Source organism: Hippopotamus amphibius, chromosome X (genome assembly GCF_030028045.1).
Source record: "Hippopotamus amphibius kiboko isolate mHipAmp2 chromosome X, mHipAmp2.hap2, whole genome shotgun sequence".
Taxonomy (NCBI): Eukaryota; Metazoa; Chordata; class Mammalia; order Artiodactyla; family Hippopotamidae; genus Hippopotamus; species Hippopotamus amphibius.
In genome coordinates, this window is record NC_080203.1 from 68,918,253 (window position 1) to 68,937,179 (window position 18,927).

General features: G+C 34.3%; 1 protein-coding gene across 7 annotated transcripts in view; it reads left to right on the forward strand.

The window, feature by feature from the left end:
- Window positions 1-18,927, forward strand: part of BRWD3 (bromodomain and WD repeat domain containing 3) — a 133,384-nt gene that overhangs the window by 74,661 nt on the left and 39,796 nt on the right. For all 7 annotated transcript variants that reach the window (XR_009050218.1, XM_057717425.1, XM_057717424.1 and 4 more), the window contains 9 exons: window positions 3,082-3,216; window positions 4,198-4,326; window positions 5,199-5,424; window positions 7,840-8,007; window positions 9,627-9,810; window positions 11,195-11,288; window positions 13,813-13,962; window positions 16,622-16,698; window positions 17,692-17,860. Coding sequence is in view for 6 of the 7 variants with exons in the window: in XM_057717425.1 (XP_057573408.1) it covers window positions 3,082-3,216; window positions 4,198-4,326; window positions 5,199-5,424; window positions 7,840-8,007; window positions 9,627-9,810; window positions 11,195-11,288; window positions 13,813-13,962; window positions 16,622-16,698; window positions 17,692-17,860 (1,332 nt within the window). In the remaining variant the exon portion in view is untranslated. The remainder of the gene's footprint in view (window positions 1-3,081; window positions 3,217-4,197; window positions 4,327-5,198; window positions 5,425-7,839; window positions 8,008-9,626; window positions 9,811-11,194; window positions 11,289-13,812; window positions 13,963-16,621; window positions 16,699-17,691; window positions 17,861-18,927) is intronic.

The window sequence follows — 18,927 nt, forward strand, 5'->3', positions numbered from 1 at the left end:
TCTTGGCGATTAATCTTCCCTGTGGCCAGGAATTCTCTAGTGTTCCAGCATCGTGAAATTGGTGCTCCCACCCTAGAGCCTCAGGCCTGACTTCTGGTCAAGGAACCAAGACCCTGCTGGTCACTCGTCCAGAATAACATTGACGTATATACACTACAAAAGGTAAAATATATGGCTAGTGGGAATTTTCTGCATAGCACAGGCAGATCAACTTGATGCTTGGTAATGACGTAGATTTGTAGGATAAGGGAGGGTGGGATGGAAGCTCAAGAGGGAAGGGATATGGGGGTATCTGTATAAATACAGCTGATTCACTTTGTTGTACAGCGGAAACTGGCATAACATTGTAAAGCAATTATACTGCAAGAAAGATCTGAAAGCAAAAAAATAAAACTAATCCAAGTAATTAATGCCTAATAGCCAACATCAACAACAAAAAAGGCTAATAAGCCTCCGACTAATGGTAAAAAGTTAAAACAAACAAATACGGAAACAAGGGAACACACACACACACACACACACAAGAAACAAAAACAGAACCATTAAAACAAAAAGCAAGAGAACAAAGAGACCAAAGAACCCCAGAATGAAATCGGACAATTAAAAAGAAAACCAGCAAAAACACAAAATTGAAAAAACAGAATGAAAGCAGAGTGCCAGTTGAAGAATGAAGGAAAGAAACAGACTTAGAAAAATCATTAAAAAAAAAAGAGAAAGTGGGAATTAGAAAAGCACAAGAGAAATGTAGAAATAGAAATGTATAAAAAATAAAATGAAAATATTTTAAAGGAAAGGAAAAAAAAGACAAATCCCCACAGAAATGGTAAAAACAAAATCAAAGAAAAATAGAAATATGGAAACACACAGTCAAGCAAGAGAAAAAAAACAGAACCAAATAAAACAAAAAATAAGAGAACAAGCAGATAAACAGAACTCCTAAATGAAATCAACCAATTAGAATCAGAACTAAGAAAAACACAAAACCTAAAAACAAAACCAAAGCAGTGTGCCAAGTGAACAATTAAGCAAAGAAACAGAACTGATAAAAATGATTAAAAGTAAAATAAGGTAAAATGAAATAAGATAAAAAAGGAAAAAGCACAAAACAACAGAAAAGCAAGCTAAAAATAAAAATATCTAAAATAAATAAAAAAATATGTTATAATACACGGTGATCACATAAGACTGAAGTATAAAAATAATTCTGAAACAACAGCAAACAAAAACCAAAAAAAAAAAAAAAAACCCAGAATCAACAACAGAATGAATCAAAACATAATGGAATTAATAATAATTATGTTTCATTGGAGTCTCAGCTGTACATGTCATTGCACACACCTTGAGCCATAGGCCATCTCTGCCTCCCAAGAGGCCCTCCTCTGCTTCTGGGTTGAACTCTGGACCTGCTGTGGGCCCTGTGGTGACCACTTAGACTCTGATCTGTCCCAGTTCCTGTGTGTGCTTGCCCCCAATGTCCACAGCTGCCAGAGCTAGACCTTTTTAATTTGTGGGAACACTCATTGTCTACTCACATATTCCATATATCAGGGTCTACCTAGCTGATGTGGGACTTTAATCTGCAGATTGTACAGCTGATGGAAAGATTTTCGATACTCTTCCTTAGTCCCCCCATACCTGGGTTTCCGCTGTGGTTTTATCCCCACCTCTGCATGTGATCCAGCCATAGGAGTCTAGTTCTGAGGCTGCCTTGGAGCTCTTGGGTCTGCCTTATTGAGGACAGGGCGCAGAGGTGATATGATTGCTTGGATTACAGGAGCTCCGGCAGTGATGTCAAATGCCGTAGTTGTATCATTGTCATTTGAGTTTAACGTAGTAAATTTATCATTTACTGGTTAGGAACCTGAGAAAGTATTTACTATATCAAATTGGGTATTCAACAAGAGATTTTGTTATGATAAAGAAATAGTTTTTTTGGTAGTCACTGGGAAAAAATTTTGTGATGGTATTTATTATAATGGATTTTACCCCCTTATCTTCCACTTTTTGTTTTGAGCTTTTCTGAAGTTACTTTTAAATTATTGTCCATAATGGTAATGCAGTAAGATATGCTATTTTTTATACAATGATTTGGGACAGAATACACTTTTTAGGTTCATAATGTATGAACATTTCTAGAAACCCCTGATGGTAATATTCTAACATCCTTCTAAGTGAACTTCAATTTCAGGATGTCTTGCATGCTCTTCTAAGACTTGGAGCATGTTGCTAATCATGCATTCTCTAGTCAGGAGTTAATCAAAATCAACAATGATCTAAATCAGGTATTCGCAAACTTTTTAAGAGGCCAGATAGTCCTTTAGGCTTTGCGGGCCACATATGGTCTCTGTTGCATATTCTTTTGTTTTTTACAACCTTTTAAAAAATGTAAAAACCCTTTTTAGCTCTCAGGCTGTGTTTCCAGAAACATCGAGGAGCTAGATTTGGCCTGAAATTTATAGTTTCCAGACTCCTGACCTGAGGTCTATAGAGATACTAATATGAATTGATTTATTGTCAGGGAAGCATGAACATTGGTTTTCAAGCATTTTTCTTTAGCAGCCAGCCCATTTTTCAGGTAGCATATTAAATGAAACCTTCAGCTATATGATAGATGAAGGTAAAAAGACAAACTCTACTTTGTGGTTTGAATATATCACAGGGCCTCCCACGATACAATATGTATACCAGTGATAGAGAGGGCTTGATGAAGAATAATGAATATTTGTCTGTTATCACTGTGTCAGAATTGGGTGTTAATAAATATTCTGTTTGTCATATATTTTGTGACCTTTTAATAGCAGAGTCCTAGAAATACGAATTCCTCTTCAGGGGCCTGGTTAATAAACTGTAACTGTTTTGGAGTGTATTTATTATAAATACCTTTTCAGGTCTTCTGTCTATTGAATATATGAAATCAGTGTTTAAACATCTAAGGAACTCTGCAATATTTCTTGTAGTGTCCATGTAGTAAATGCTGTTAAATTTGTATACATGAATTCATCTGAATCAGATTGATAGCATACTCCTGATAAGCCAGATACTCAGTGTTGCTTTTCATGTTTAATATTGATTTTATCACAGGGACATGATGATGAAGTATTTGTCTTGGAAGCACATCCATTTGATCAAAGGATCATACTTTCGGCAGGTCATGATGGGAACATTTTTATTTGGGACCTTGACCGGGGGACCAAAATTCGGAATTATTTTAACATGGTAAGGAAAATCTATGCTTAGTTGATATTAAAACAGACTTCTCTTATGTGACAACTTGGTAACTAAAGTGTATTTAGTGCCAATAACTTAGAGAATGACTCAAGACCTTAGAGTAAGGCCAGTTGAGAATTGTGCCTTTCAGGGTGTGTCTGTTATTGTGGTATTAGCATTTTCCAAATTCTTGTTCCCAGTACTTAATTCTAGAAACTCAAATTTAAGAAGCACTTAGAGCTAACACTAACCAAAATCACAAAAAAGGTTAATGTTTAAACTATAATCCTAATTAATGGATCACAACAGTGACTGTATTGCATCTGTCTCTGGTAAACCCCATATAGCTTAGTTAGTAATCAGGAAGTTGTTTGGCACACATGGAATTGGAGATATGGATACTCCTAAAATATATTTCATACAAACTGTGGAAGAATGTGGTGAGCTATCTCTTCTGCCAGTAGAACACCCTCCTATGGTGATTGGAATACTCATTCTCCATATTTAGTGTTCCTTTCTGAAGGATAGTTCTGACTAAACATTTCTAAATTGTTGGCCTTTGAGCTCCCTTTTATAGGCTTTATACAGATTCAGAGTGTTAATAATAACTGTTTTGTTAGTGAGTGATTTGTGTGCTTTAATTTTAGGATGGTTCTTTTAAAGCTAGTGTTAAAATTTAAATATGGAGATAATATCTTGACTTTGCTGAGATAGCGCCTTTGTCAATTTGGTTGTGTTTTTTATTCTCTTTCGTCATTCATGCAGTTCCTCTTCAGATATGACATTGCTAGTAATGTTTGATGCAAAATTCTCCCTAATTTCTTTCAAAGCTTTACCGTTATAGTAGGGTTCTGGCTACAGAAGTCAGAGAGTACATTAGCATGTTGATGCATCACAGAATCCAAGATATTTGCAAGCAGAAGCTATTGACTGCTTATTATTTGAAAATTATCTCTTAAGATGACTTAAAGTGACTCTTCTAAATTTCAGATTGAAGGCCAAGGCCATGGTGCAGTGTTTGACTGTAAATTTTCACCAGATGGAAACCATTTTGCCTGCACTGATTCTCATGGGCATTTGCTGCTTTTTGGATTTGGATGCAGTAAATACTATGAAAAGGTTAGTATATTTAATTTTTGTTATAGATTGCAACTTTTGATTGTATCATTCATAAATTTGATTTGAAGTATTACAGTTAGTAAGGGTCACTGTGTCATTAGATATAAAATAACAAAATCACCTGTTTTGGTAAAATTTTTCATCACTGCCAAGACATAAAGCTTGGCAGTTCAAATTACTATTAAAATATAGGGTGATATAGATATAAAAAATCATTAGGAAATCCTTTTGCTTAGAACATATTCTCTGTACTGCCTTTCAGGTGTAATAAGAAAACAACTTTACCAGATTACATCCTCTACTTATCTTAAATTGGGAATAAACAGCTGATGACTGAATGTTTATTTTGTTGCTTGCCCACTTTACCTGTTATTGATCTTGTTGAAATACTTTGGAAGCTAACTTAATTGGTTTCATATATTTTCTGAGTTCGGCTCAATACTTGTATCACCTTTGAGTGTCTTTCATGCAACTGATATTTACATGCTTCACCATTTATATTATACTCCATCTATTCTTATTTGAATAAAAATAAGCAAGAAAAATAGTTATAAAAGTTTGTATGTTTTTTTGCAACTTAAAAATAACTGACTTTATCTACTGCATTGTTGTTTTGCTTCTTCTTATCCTAAGTGGAGAAATATGATGTTGGAGGGCCAGAAAATAATATAGATTGTAGGGTTTTGTGGAGAAAAGATAGGATTGTGATCTAGGTGATTCACTTCTACCTAGAGGGAACATATGGCAATAGAGAACTATAAAGATAATGCAAAAATGGTCTGATTTGAAAAACACTTATGCTCTAGGAATGAAAGTAAATGGTTATATATAAATTTCCTGTGCACATGAAATACTAAAAATCTGTCATAAAGATTCCAGATCAGATGTTCTTCCATACGGATTATCGACCTCTTATCCGTGATGCCAACAACTATGTATTGGATGAACAAACCCAACAAGCTCCTCATCTTATGCCTCCCCCATTCTTGGTGGATGTTGATGGAAATCCTCATCCCACAAAATTCCAAAGGCTAGTACCAGGACGGGAAAATTGTAAAGATGAACAACTTATACCACAGTTGGGATATGTGGCTAATGGTATGTTATCTACAAAATTAAATTTAAACATTTTGCAAAATGTTGTACTTGCTGCTGTTCACTCTATAATATATCCCCATGCTAAACTCTGTAGTAGGTTATAATATATTTTACCTAATACCTTACTAATTTTCAGTTGCATAGAACTTTTTACCCTACCAAAGTACTTGTACATTGTTTATCTCACCTGGACACAAATAAATGGATTAGGACAAACAGGAGTACACTCAGAGAATGTGTTGACCTGATCCTGTTGTTTATAGTAGTGACTTCTAGTGATGATTAAATGTACTAATTTTAATGTGTCAAGCTTTTATAATTGGTGAAATTCGACCAATTATAAAATAGTATTGGTATTTTAATTTGAGAGTACATAGTTCATGGACTGAAGAAGAGGAAATTTCATTAACTACAAACTGGGAAGTGGCTGTGACCCATCCTCATGTTTGAAATGTAAAGAATTATTGAGTGTTGGGGAGAGGGATGCTGAGTGTTTAAATAACACTCAAGTCTGGAGGATATTTAAGAAGCAGTGATGAGTATGATGCACGATAGGAGCATAGTAGAAGAAAACATAGAAATAAGCTATTCTTTATCAAAGCAACTCTTCTGGTTGGCGTATTTCCCTTAGATACACAGCCTCCATCCCACTCCCCACACCAGAATGCCTTCATACCTTAGTTTGTTACTTGTAGGTTTCCTTCCAGGTGTGAGTAATGAGTTATTTATTTGCAAATGGATTTTTTTTTTTTTTGTATTTTGGCTGCACCATGCGGCATGTGGGATGTTTCCCAAACCAGGGATTGAACCTGGGCCTCTGCAGTGAAAGCGCTGAATCCTAACCACTAGGCCAAATGGAATTTTATATACTTACTAGGGAATTAAGACTTGACCTTCATAGAATGAGATGTTGTGTATCCTTTTTTATGTTCTCTCATAAAGATTTGTAGAGCAATGAAGTGGTGTGACACATATGCTAATAGTTACTTTGTTGATGTCATATTTATTAAATAAGGGGGAAAAGCATGAATTAATTAATTAATTAATTTATTTATTTATTGGGCTCTTTTGGGTCTTTGTTGCTGTGTGCAGGTGTTCTCTAGCCGTGGCAAGCGGGGGCTACTCTTTGTTGGGGTGTGCGGGCTTCTTAGTGTGGTGGCTTCTCTTGTTGCAGAGCTTCAGTAGTTACAGCACTTAGGCTCAGTAGTTATGGCACGCAAGCCCTAGAGCATGCAGGCTTCAGTGGGTGTGGCACGTGGGCTCAGTAGTTGAGGTGCGGGGGCTTAGTTGCTCCATGGCATGTGGGATCTTCTTGGACCAGGGATTGAACCTGTGTCCCCAGCATTGGCAAGCGGATTCTTTTATTTTTTTTATTTTTTTTATTTTTTGGGGGGTACACCAAGTTCAATCATCTGTTTTTTTTTTTTGCTTATTTATATATATATTTTTTTATTTTTTGGGGGGTACACCAGGTTCAATCATCTGTTTTTATACACATATCCCCGTATTCCCTCCCTTCCTTGACTCCCCCCACCTCGAGTCCCCCCACCCTCCCCGCCCCAGTCCTCTAAGGCGTCTTCCATCCTCGAGTTGGACTCCCTTTATTATACAACAACTTCCCACTGACTATCTATTTTACAGTTGGTAGTATATATATGTGGCAAGCAGATTCTTAACCACTGCGTCACCAGGGAAGTCCCAGCATGAATATTAATTAGAAGATAAAACTGAAAACATATGAATAAAAAAACCTGTAATTCATATTTTACTTCCTGTAAGACCTGATCACTTGACAACTCTATCAGATACCATTTAATCTGACTAGAGGACAAGTTGAAAAACAGGTCTAAGATGTACTTAAGAAAAAAAAAGATCATAGAAGTAAATAAGTTTTTATTCAGATGTAATCATTGAATTTCATTATAAGAAATAATTTCTGTTCTCATCAATATACTGAGGTATTATCAAAAGAGACAGTATTTGAAAGACCATAGTTTTGATTTCTTTCAGAAAGGAAATTTTCATGAAAGATGCAAAGCATTTTAGGTATTTATGGTTGAACTTATTAAAACCTTACTCAAATCTCTACTCCGAACTTTTAGCTTGGAGTATTCCATAGAGAAAATTAAATTAATTAAATTAGAGAAAATGAAATTAATAATTTAGTAATTTTTCTTTAAGATGAGAGTGCCCTCATAATAATGTTTAATTTGGGGACATTGGTTAAGTTAAACACACAAGCTGACATATTTAAAAGTTCTTTAAAAATATTTTGTTTGCTATATGCTTTATTTTCATTTTAATCCTTTTAAAATTACTTGTCTAGAAACCTATAGGTTAAGCTTGATTTTACTATATTTATGGTACACTAAAATGTAAATAATTTTGTGGCTTTATATCCTTGGTCTAATTAAGGTGACGGTGAAGTAGTAGAACAGGTAATTGGGCAACAAACCAATGACCAAGATGAGAGCATTCTTGATGGAATAATCAGGGAGTTGCAAAGAGAACAAGATCTGAGGCTAATTAACGAAGGAGATGTTCCACATTTTCCAATTAATAGATCATATTCTGCTAATGGTGGTAAGTATGTGTATATTTGTAAAAGGTATGACAAATGTAATTATTTTACTTGTACCAAGTAATTACATGTGAGGAACATTTTAGGTTTTTAAATAAAAGCAACATTTTTTGTTAATTTACAGTTGTGATATGATATACCGAAGTGCCATAATCTCATCATTTGGGGCTAAAGTGATTTAGTATCTCCTAAGGAATACAGATGGTATATTATAATATTCTGTTTTCTTTTAACTGAGTACTGTATTTTCAGTCTTTACTTTTGTTCTAATAAGCAAGGTGCTACAATAAATGTAGCCCCTTCTAGGGGCATAAAGTTTTCAAAATTAAAACCACTTTAAGTTTAAAAATTACTACCCAAAAATTTGCCCTCCCTTGTTGAAAAGGAAGCAAGATATCATCTGTCTCTCTTGAGTTTACAAAAATTACACTGAAAGACAAGAAATCCTCTTCTTAGGGAATACAGATGCAACTTCTTAATTGACTCTCACAATTTTGATCCTAATTACCAGTATTATTCTAATGTATTGTATATGTCTTCCTTCACTTTACATTAAATGTGTCTATGCACCTGAGTTTTATATAATCTTAGCCTATGTCAGTTTTACTTTTATCAAGAAGTATTAGTTCTGCTTTAAAATGCAGTCCTTGTATGGGATTTTGGCAAATGTGTTTCTTTTCACATTTACATAGTTGGGGTCATTTATTTGGGTATTGTGGCATTTGGGATTCACAGAAATGAATAAGATGATTTACATTTGAGGTGACTCACAGGGTCTTTTACTCATTTTCTAATTTCTTTAGTATCCCATAAAATTAAAATAAAAACATTGTTTGTGTCATTTGGAGCAGCTAGCTCAGATGAGCTTTCCTTAACCTGAAACAAGATAAGAAGCAGGCTGATAATCCTATATATCCAGGCCTTTTGTTCCTAAGACATAAAACTTCTTAGAACCCTGATTTAGAGGTCAGTAATTTCAATTCTAGGTTTCTGTGGATAGATCTGAAATGTCGTTAGTCAAAAGAACCCCATTACATCTCTTTGCAATATTCATTTGTTTTGAGTTTTTTCTGGTGCTTAACAGTTTAATGTTTCAGTTTCCATTTTTGTTTTATTTGCAAATACAACAAAAATAAACAGGGACCTTTTTAGAGGATTAAAAACAAAAGTAAAATTTATATTGCTTATTTCCCCTTTCTTTCATTCCTTATCAACTTTGAAAATGAAATTTTGATAGTTTAAAATTTTTTTTTGATAATTTTTCTTACTATTTTTGAAAGCGTTATTGGAATTTTATTCAGAAACCTTTTAATGGGCTAAATAAAGGTAGAATTTAGATTAAAAAGCTGCTTTCTGAACTAGTACTAATAACATTTATGAATCTACCAAATATGTTAAATACACCTTTTTGTACTTACTGAGCATTTAGTAGATGACAGGTATCTGCTTTATTTATAAGACTGTATATACAATAAAGGGGGTACACAGTATGTGTAAAAAAGAGATAGCAATATTGTCCAAGAGTACTATCTTTGAATCTCCTATTTTATTTAGAGCTCTGATCTGGAAAAGTTTGGTTCCTTTGCTCAGAGAGTGGTGCTTTCCTTTGTTTTTGATTTAGCTCTGAGAAATCCAAATATGGACATATCTTCTTTCCCAAACATTGGACTCCGACGTAGTGGTCAAATTGAAGGTGTCCGACAAATGCATAACAATGCTCCTCGAAGCCAGATGGCCACTGAACGAGATCTCATGGCATGGAGCAGAAGAGTGGTGGTCAATGAACTAAATAATGGAGTTAGTAGGTGAGTCAATATGGTAACATAAGAAAATTGAGAGCTTTCTTTTTTAGTAAGTAAATTAAAATGTACTATGTTAGGCTAGTAATGAAGGGTTTTTTGTTTTTAATTTAGCTGAGTCATGCATTAGTTTCCTCGCATTATTTCTTTAGTTCATTCCATAGTAACTATTTAAAGATTATCTTAAATTTGCTTAGTTTTGTGCTAAATGGTTTGGGGAATACTGAAAAATGAAAAACATGATCTCTGTCTTCTTTGAGTTTATAGTATAGGTTAGAATATATGAAAAAATACTATTAAGTAAGAACATGAGGCCATATGTGATTAAATGTGTCAGTGATACATGGACCCAAAATTCAACAGCGGTTCTGAGGAAACTCAGAATTGGAGCACTTTGGGAGTGCGGTATAGATAGACCCCAGTACTTAGTGTAGATTTAGAAATATCATTTAAGTAGACTTCTTTGGATGCAAGGACTTCATTAGGATGAATTTCACTTAGAATCCCTATCCTTATTTGTAAATCTTAACATTTTGACTGTGTTATCTGGAGTAATATTGACTCCAGATAATACACAGCAACTAGAAATAGATTTGGAAAAGAGAAAGGACATTGCCAGAGAACATATAAAATCCACTTAAATCATGATATCTTCCTAACAAAACCTATTTACCAGCTGAGCCAAGTAACAAAATTAATTTGGTTTCACCTTTTCTTTCTTTAGCAGTAATAAGGGAGACGTGGCTAATTTATGAACTGAATGCTACCCCCTGGCAGTAGAGCAATTTGAAATAATTCTCTACTCAAAACGTCTAGAAGTAGAATTTAAAGCAGGGACTCAGATACTTGTATGCCAGTGTTTATTGTAGCATTATTTACAATAGTGAATGATAGAAACAATTCAAGAGTCTGTCAGCAGATGAATGAATAAATAAAATGTGTTATATACATACACTGGAATATAATTCAGCCATAAAAAACTTATGATACTTGCTACAATATGGATAAATATTGAAAACATTATGCTTAGTGAAATAAGCCAGACACAAAACAACAAATAATGTATAATTCCACTTATATGAAATATATAGAGTAGGCAAATTCATAGAGACATAAAGTAGATTAGAGGTTAGCATGGGATGCTGGAAGGAAAAACAAAAAGCTATTGCTTAATGGTTACAAAGTTTATGTTTGGAGTGATGAAAAAGCTTTGGAAATAGTGATGATGGTTATACAACATTGTAAATGTCATTAACACCACTGAATTATACACTTAAAATGGTTAAAATGTTCAGTTTTATATTTAAAAGTGTTTGTGTTGTCTGATTTTTAAACCATTGGTTTGCTTTTTGATGATTTTCTGTTACTTTGACCTTTGATGTGTTATTAGGGTTCAGGAAGAATGTCGAACTGCAAAAGGTGACATAGAAATCAGTCTTTATACAGTTGAAAAGAAGAAAAAGCCATCTTATGCTACCCAAAGGGTAAGTTTAGCATTACAGTACTTAGCAATACACTATTTCCAAATATTTGCAGATACCAGGTTTTTGAAAGGTGGCAGTTATGTATTAAGGGATTATTTTGATAAGTGTCTGTATTTAGGGAAACTATTTTTTAACCCCAAATTGAAATATGTGGTTATTATTAATAAGGATAAAATTACACAGGACTATCCCCCCAAATTTAGGACATGTGGTCATTGTAGATATAGGATATTTGTATTAAGATACCATTTTCATATGGTTAAAGTAGAACCTTAAATTATTGCCTGATCACTAATTACAGTGTAAAACAAATGCTCAGGTACCCTAGGCCAGAGGTTGGCAAACTACTGCATATTTCTATTAATAAAGTTTTATTGGAGCACAGCCACACCTATTTATTTATATATTGTCTGTGGCTGCTTTCATGCTATATGGAGTTGAGCCGTTGTTACAGAGATCATATGGCCTGCAAACCCAAAATATTTATACTCTGGCTCTTTACAGATAAAGTTTGCTGACCTCTGCCCTAGGCTTACTCCTGGCCTACCTAATTAGACAGGAGCAAAATCTGATCTGTACATTAGGAAGATTCATATTCCCAGCGGAAACTGCTAATCAGGGAGTAAGATTCCTGTACTCCATTAGGTACATATTAAGCCCCTTACTAGTACTGAGGTTGAACAAACTAGTGGCATAAGAATATATAGTTTTGGGACTTCCCTCGTGATCCAGTGGTTAAGAATCTGCCTTCCAATGCAGGGGACGCAGGTTTCATCCCTGGTCAGGGGACTAAGATCCCACATGGCCACGGGGCAACTAAGCCCGCATGCTGCATCTACTGAGCCCGTGAGCCACAACTAGAGAGAAGCCCATGCACTGCAATGAAGAGTCCACGTGCTGTGATGAAAGATCTTGTGTGCTGCAACTAAGACCCGATGAAGCCCCCCCCCAAAAAAAAAGAGGGACTTCCCTGGTGGCGCAGTGGTTAAGAATCGGCCTACCAATGCAGGGGACACAGGTTTGATGCCTGATCTGGGAAGATCCCACATGCTGCAGAGCAACTAAGCCCGTGTGCCACAGCTACTGAACCTGTGCTCTAGAGCCCGTGAGCCACAACTACTGAGCCTCTGTGCCACAACTACTGAAGTCTGTGCACCTAGAGCCCATGCTCCACAACAAGAGAAGCCACCGCAATGAGAAGCCCGCACACCACAACGAAGAGTAGCCCCCACTTGCTACAACTAGAGAAAGCCTGTGCACAGCAACAAAGACTCAATGCAGCCAATAAATAAATATTAAATTACAAATTTATTAAAAAAATATATAGTTTTGTTCCCACATCTAATAACTATAACTCCTGAAGAGTATGGTAAATTGGAAAGTCTAGGTTGATTTAATTTTATTAAGGAAATATAGGCAATGGATACTGAATTTTAAATGTCTTCAGTATTGATAAACACAATTTTAGGTAATTACTATATGAATATCTGTAAATATTCTTAGATCATTTTGATACCCACTTTCTTAATTTCTATTCAGATTTTAGTAGCTTATTTGATGTTGTCTGATAAGAATATTTTCTTAGAGACTTTGAATGACTCATATCCATGATTTATATTCTTTCTTCCTGCTAAGCTGATTTGTCAAACATCAGCCTTGTCTGAGACTAATAAACGGGGTAGTTGGATCTCTAAACATTTTTATTTATATTGAAAATGAGAAACATTTACATGTAAGATAAGAAACTGGCCCTTGATACTAATTGATAAGACCTTTAAGCTCGTTTACTCCTGATGACATATTAGGGTTATAATTTTGACATATGGTATATCAGTAGTGATATCTTATGCTTGTAAAGGGTAGAATAAAACAGTTTTTACTTTGCATTGTAGTTGTTAAAAAATAAATTTTAACTTTGACTTCTTAATGTAGTTTTTTATAGAACCAAAGAAATACATGTTATGTTAAGAATTATATATACATAGATATGATATAGATATCTTGCTTTATCCTGTAATAAATTGTAAATAATATGGTTTATGTAAATTCTGAGTGGGCACATTCTTGCAGCTTAGAATTTCAGCACTGTCTTTGATCACAAAGTTTTCAAAATAGGGAAAGTGGGCTTCCTAGGTGGCGCAGCGGTTAAGAATCCGCCTGCCAATGCAGAGGTCACAGGTTCGATCCCAGCTCCAGGAAGATCCCACATGCCGCGGAGCAACTAAGCCTGCGTGCCCAAAAAAAATAAATAAATAAAATAAAAAAAAAAAAAAAAAAAAAAAGACAAAATAGGGAAAGTAATCAATATTAATGGAAGTGGGTTAAGTATATAAAATGAAGTATCTTTTTTATATAAAAACATACTATAAAAATATATCTTGGGTTTTCTTTTGGGGGATTTATTCCTATCTCTCACCTCCACCTTCACTCCACCCCTGCCCAATTGATTTGCTGTATATGTGTTCTTTTGCGTATATTTACTGAGCCTTTCATTTTTTTAAATTTATTTTCCTTCTGTTTACAGAATGATTATCAGCCTAGCTGTGGGCGGTCTTTACGAAGGACACAACGCAAACGTCAGCATACTTACCAAACACGATCCAACATGGAGCATAATTCACAAGCATCATGTCAAAATTCAGGTGTACAAGAAGACTCAGATAGCTCCTCAGAGGTTAGATATCTGCTATTATTTACTCAGTGTAATTTTTTGTTTCCCAGTTAGTATCATCACTTTGGGTTTACTTTTTTTAAAAATTTTTTCAATTAGATTTAATAACAAGACTGTCAATGAAGTCAATATCTGAGACCTTGTAGAATCACAAAGAAGTAAAGGCATATCTGATACCTAGATTCCTTTTCAAAGTGCTTTTTTTCTGTGAAAGGCTGAAAATCTACATATCACAAAAGAAATAGCAATTTGATAAACTTTGGGTTTACTCTTAAGGGTCACTTTAATAGAAAATTACTTTAATGACTTTCTTATAAGAGGATTATTCATTAATAAGGCATTTAATAGGCAAATTTGAGCATTATATTGAGTTCCTTTAGATATCTTCTCTTATTTGTACTTAAGATATTATCTTGGTTGAGGGTATCAAACATGCCAGGAAAAGTTTGGCTTTGACAGTGGGAAAAGTTTGGCTTTGACAGTGAGAAAAGCAAGTGAGAGCAAATCTGCCTAGAAATGGAAAGAAGTACAATATTAACAGAGATAACTAGTTATACAGTCCCAGAACTTAATGACTATGTAATTATAACATACATGTTTTCTGTTATTGTTGACTTTACCATTCATGGAGGTTACTGAGTGATGATTTTTCTTAGACCTATCTTTTTCATGGTAATTGAATAAAAACTATAGCAGTTATTTTCTTCATATTCCTCTCTTCTCCAGCCCTTCCTTTTGTTCTCTTAATAGCTATAGTTGTTAAGGGTTTAATTATGCATCGGCAATGTATGGTACCCCCATTCTTCTCCCACCGTTCACAATTCTTTAACTCTTATCAGTGATGTCCCTCCTCTTCTCCCCATGAAAATCTTGCTCTGAAAAGAATGGTCACATATCCAAGACTGTCATACAGAGTGAAGTAAGGCAGAAAGAGAAAAACAGATATCGTATATTAACACATATATGTGGAATCTGAGAAAATTGGTATAGACGAGCTTATTTACAAAGCAGCGATAGAGACACAGACAGAGAACAAACGTATGAATACCAAGGGGGAAGGGGAGGGTGGGATGAGTTGGAAGATCAATATAAACGCTATTGATACTGTGTATGGAATAGATGGCTAATGAGGACCTATTGTATAGCATGGGTAACTCTACTCAGTGCTCTGTGGTGACCTGGATGGGAAGGAAATCCAAACGGGAGGGGATGTGTGTGTGTGTGCGTATGCCTGGTTCACTTTGCTGTACAGTGGAGGCTAACACAACATTATAAAGCAACTCTACTCCAATAAAAATCAAAAAAAGAGCTGTTGCCTCTGAGCCATGGACTTAAAAGAGTTAAGAAAAAAAAGACATTGAATATAGATGGATTAAAGAGTCCTGTTGCATGAGTGTCACTAAGACAGATCGGCAAGGAGAAATTCAGGGCAATGTAGCAATTTAAAATGATTAAGAAAGTTAAAAATACATGAAAAAGATGAAGGGAGAAGAGAAGTGAAGATTACTTGGTACATATGAAGATTACTTGGTACGTATTTGTTGTTCAAAGAATGTGGCTCTTTAACAAAAGTACCAAGACCTAAAGTAGATTGGTGGCTGCCAGGGGCTCGAGGTAGTGGGGAGTGAGAGGTTCTTGCTATTGGGTTTAGGGGTTCTTTTTGGGGGTGATGAAAATGTTCTAAAATTAGTGGTGATGGTTGAGCAACTCTGAATATACTAAAAACCATTGAACTGTATACTCTGAAGGGGTGAAGTTTATGGTATATGAATTCTATCTCAATAAAGCTGATAATAAAAAAGAAAAAAGAATTGATGTTATCTTTTTAATGTAATAGTATTGTGGTTGTGTTTTAAAAAATAATCCTAATCTTAATAAATATTTATAGTAGAAATGCTTTTTTTTTTCCCAAAATAATCCTTGGGGTACGAGGCAGTTGGTAATGGTATATATAAAGTAAGATAGGCAGTGAGTTATTGTCTAAACTGGAGATTGTGTATACAAGTGTGTTACCCATTTCCTCTACTTTGTTATGTTTGAAATCTTACATAATAAAAAAGATGATTAACTTTTTTGTGGAGAGTAATTATATTAACTTGGTAGAGGCACATAGGTAGTTTTATCTTTTTTGTATAGATTTTTTTAAAACAATGGCCTTCTATAAAGGAAAAAAATCTGAAAAAGAATATACATATATTCATATAAATTCATATATATATTTTCATATATATATGTGTGTATATACATATAAAACTGAATCAAGAGGGAGGAGATATATGTATACATATAGTTGATTCACTTTGTTGTATAGCAGAAACTAACACAACATTGTAGAGCAACTATACTTCAATTGAAAAAAAAACAGTGGTTTTAACATCATTTAAGAAGGTTATATTTGGGATTCTTAAGTATATTTGGGATTGAGTCTTTGAAATAAAAGATGTCTCATATCAGTAAGAGAGTAGATGTTAGAAATCTTTAAATACTTGGTAGGCTTAGTTGTGAGTTACAAGTATATATAGAAAAATGATTACATACATTTTAACTAGAACTTTTTTGGAGGGGGGGTACAAAAAGTGTTATAAAACAGGTGATATATGCTAATTAATAATATGCTGGTTAATAATAACTGTATATCTCAATTGCTGGCTCTTTGTTGCAGGAAGATGAAACAGTTGGCACAAGTGATGCTTCTATAGAGGATCCGGTTATTGAATGGCAAAGTGAAAGTTCCTCCAGGTAGTTTTAATGGTTTTGATTTGGTCAAAATTTTTTGACAGTTTTCATGTGAAGTTATGTTGTTGTAGGAACTTGGTAAAGCCAGAGTTAAAATAGTATTTTATAGTAGAAAGAGTACTGGGTTGGAAGCCGAGAGACCTGTTTTTTTTTTTTTTTTGTTTGTTTGTTTGTTTTGTTTGTTTTTGTTTTTTTAATTAATTTATTTATTTAATTGGCTGTGTTAGGTCTTTGTTGTTGCACACGGGCTTTCTCTAGTTGTGGTGAGCGGGGGCTACTCTTCGTTGTGGTGCGCAGGCTTCTCATTGCGGTGGCCCTTCTTGTTGCAGAGCACGGGCTCTAGGCACGTGGGCTTCAGTAGTTGCGGCACATGGGCTCAATAGTTGTGACTCACGGGCTCTAGAGCACAGGCTCAATAGTTGTGGCGCACGGGCTTAGTTGCTCCGTGGCATCTTGTGTCTTCCTGGGGCAGGGCTCGAACCCATGTCCCCTGCATTGGCAGGCGGATTCTTACCCACTGCGCCACCTAGGAAGTCCAGACCTGTTGTTTTATCCTAGCTCTACCAATATCTTTTTGGGCATGTCATCATGGGCTTTAGTTCCCTCATCTATAAAATAAGATTCTTTGTAAATCCAATATTCTACACCTTGGAAGGCTATGTGTATTTATTTCAGGTTTAAAACAACTATATTTAACCATTTCCCGGGATAAGGAACATCTTTATTTAAAAGAAACTTTTGTGATTTGGACAGGAATTTTGAATTTTAAACCCTGTTATGGGAAACTAAGCATTGTACTTTATCCAAGAAGCATTTTACTAAAATCACTTAGGTAATGATCAAAATTCTATGTTGATTTTTTTTATCTTTGGTTAGAACAAAATCAAACCATGTCATTTATAATGCTATTTGATTACAAAGTGATCATCTTTCAATCATGAGGCAAAACTATTCCTTTTCTAAACTTATATATTCATAATTTTGATTTATTTACAGTGATTCATCAAGTGAATATTCTGATTGGACAGCAGATGCTGGAATAAATTTGCAGCCTCCAAAAAGGCAAACGAGACAGGCAACACGGAAAATATGCAGCAGCTCTGAGGAGGAGAATTTGAAGTCACTTGAAGAACGGCAAAAGAAACCTAAACAGACTAGAAAGAAGGTTTGTAAGTTTACAGGTTGTGTTTTTTTTTGGTTTTAGTTTTTGCCTTTGATACTTGAATATTTAACAGTAATACTTCCCACTTTTCTTTAAAAATAATATTCCATCTGAGAAACGAAGTAAAATTGTATAAAATGACTTTAAAATGTAAAGATTTTTTGAAATTTTTTTGTTGTCAAAAGTAGAAGCTAGAATTTTTTCATTATTTTACTATTAAATTAAAACATTTTGACAGTTTGTTAAAATGCAATAGAGTTTTTAAATAAGCCACTATAGTGTAAAAGCATTATTCTTGTCATGTCACCAGTCATAAATTTCTATACATTCTGACTTGTAAAATGGAAGGATATGATAAATAATGTAGGGCTCTTCCTCTATCTCTTCATGTTTTTATTTCATCGCAGTGATGGTTTTTTCCCCACTATAATTTCATTTTAATGATGTAAAAATTTAATCCACATAGTTCTTTGAATATTATTAATTGAAAAGTGTATGCTATATGCATTCTGTAACCTCTTGCTTTGGTAGACAGAATTATCTTCTTGATGGTCACCATTTTATTGGCAAATAGTTATCGTGTTACTTGTATTTGGGCTTATTTGGTATCCTAGGGACATGAAGAGTAAAATTTGTGGTTTTTAGATAGTATATAGTATCATATTATTGTCAGCCAAAATTGAGCAACATTTGCCATATTTATGATTGGTCAGTCAAAAAATTGATTTAAATTCTATACAGTGAAACATTTTAATTTGATTTTCTTATGAAAATTATGGTAGCATTATTATATGTTGAGCCCTAGTTGGCTTGTAGAGTCTCTGATATATTGACTAATCATTCATTTTTGAATGATTAAATGCTTACCCACAGTTTTCAACTTAAGACTGATAGTAGGAATGTATTATTATCATCATAATAAAGAAGGAGCAAAACTTTAGTTGTTTTATTGGTACAAAAGTTGTGCATAATTAATTGGTAAAAAATGTTTAAAATTCGTATATTTTACACTTTATTATAACCTGATGTTTTAACATTTTCTACCTGCTATTTTTTATACAACTGTTCAT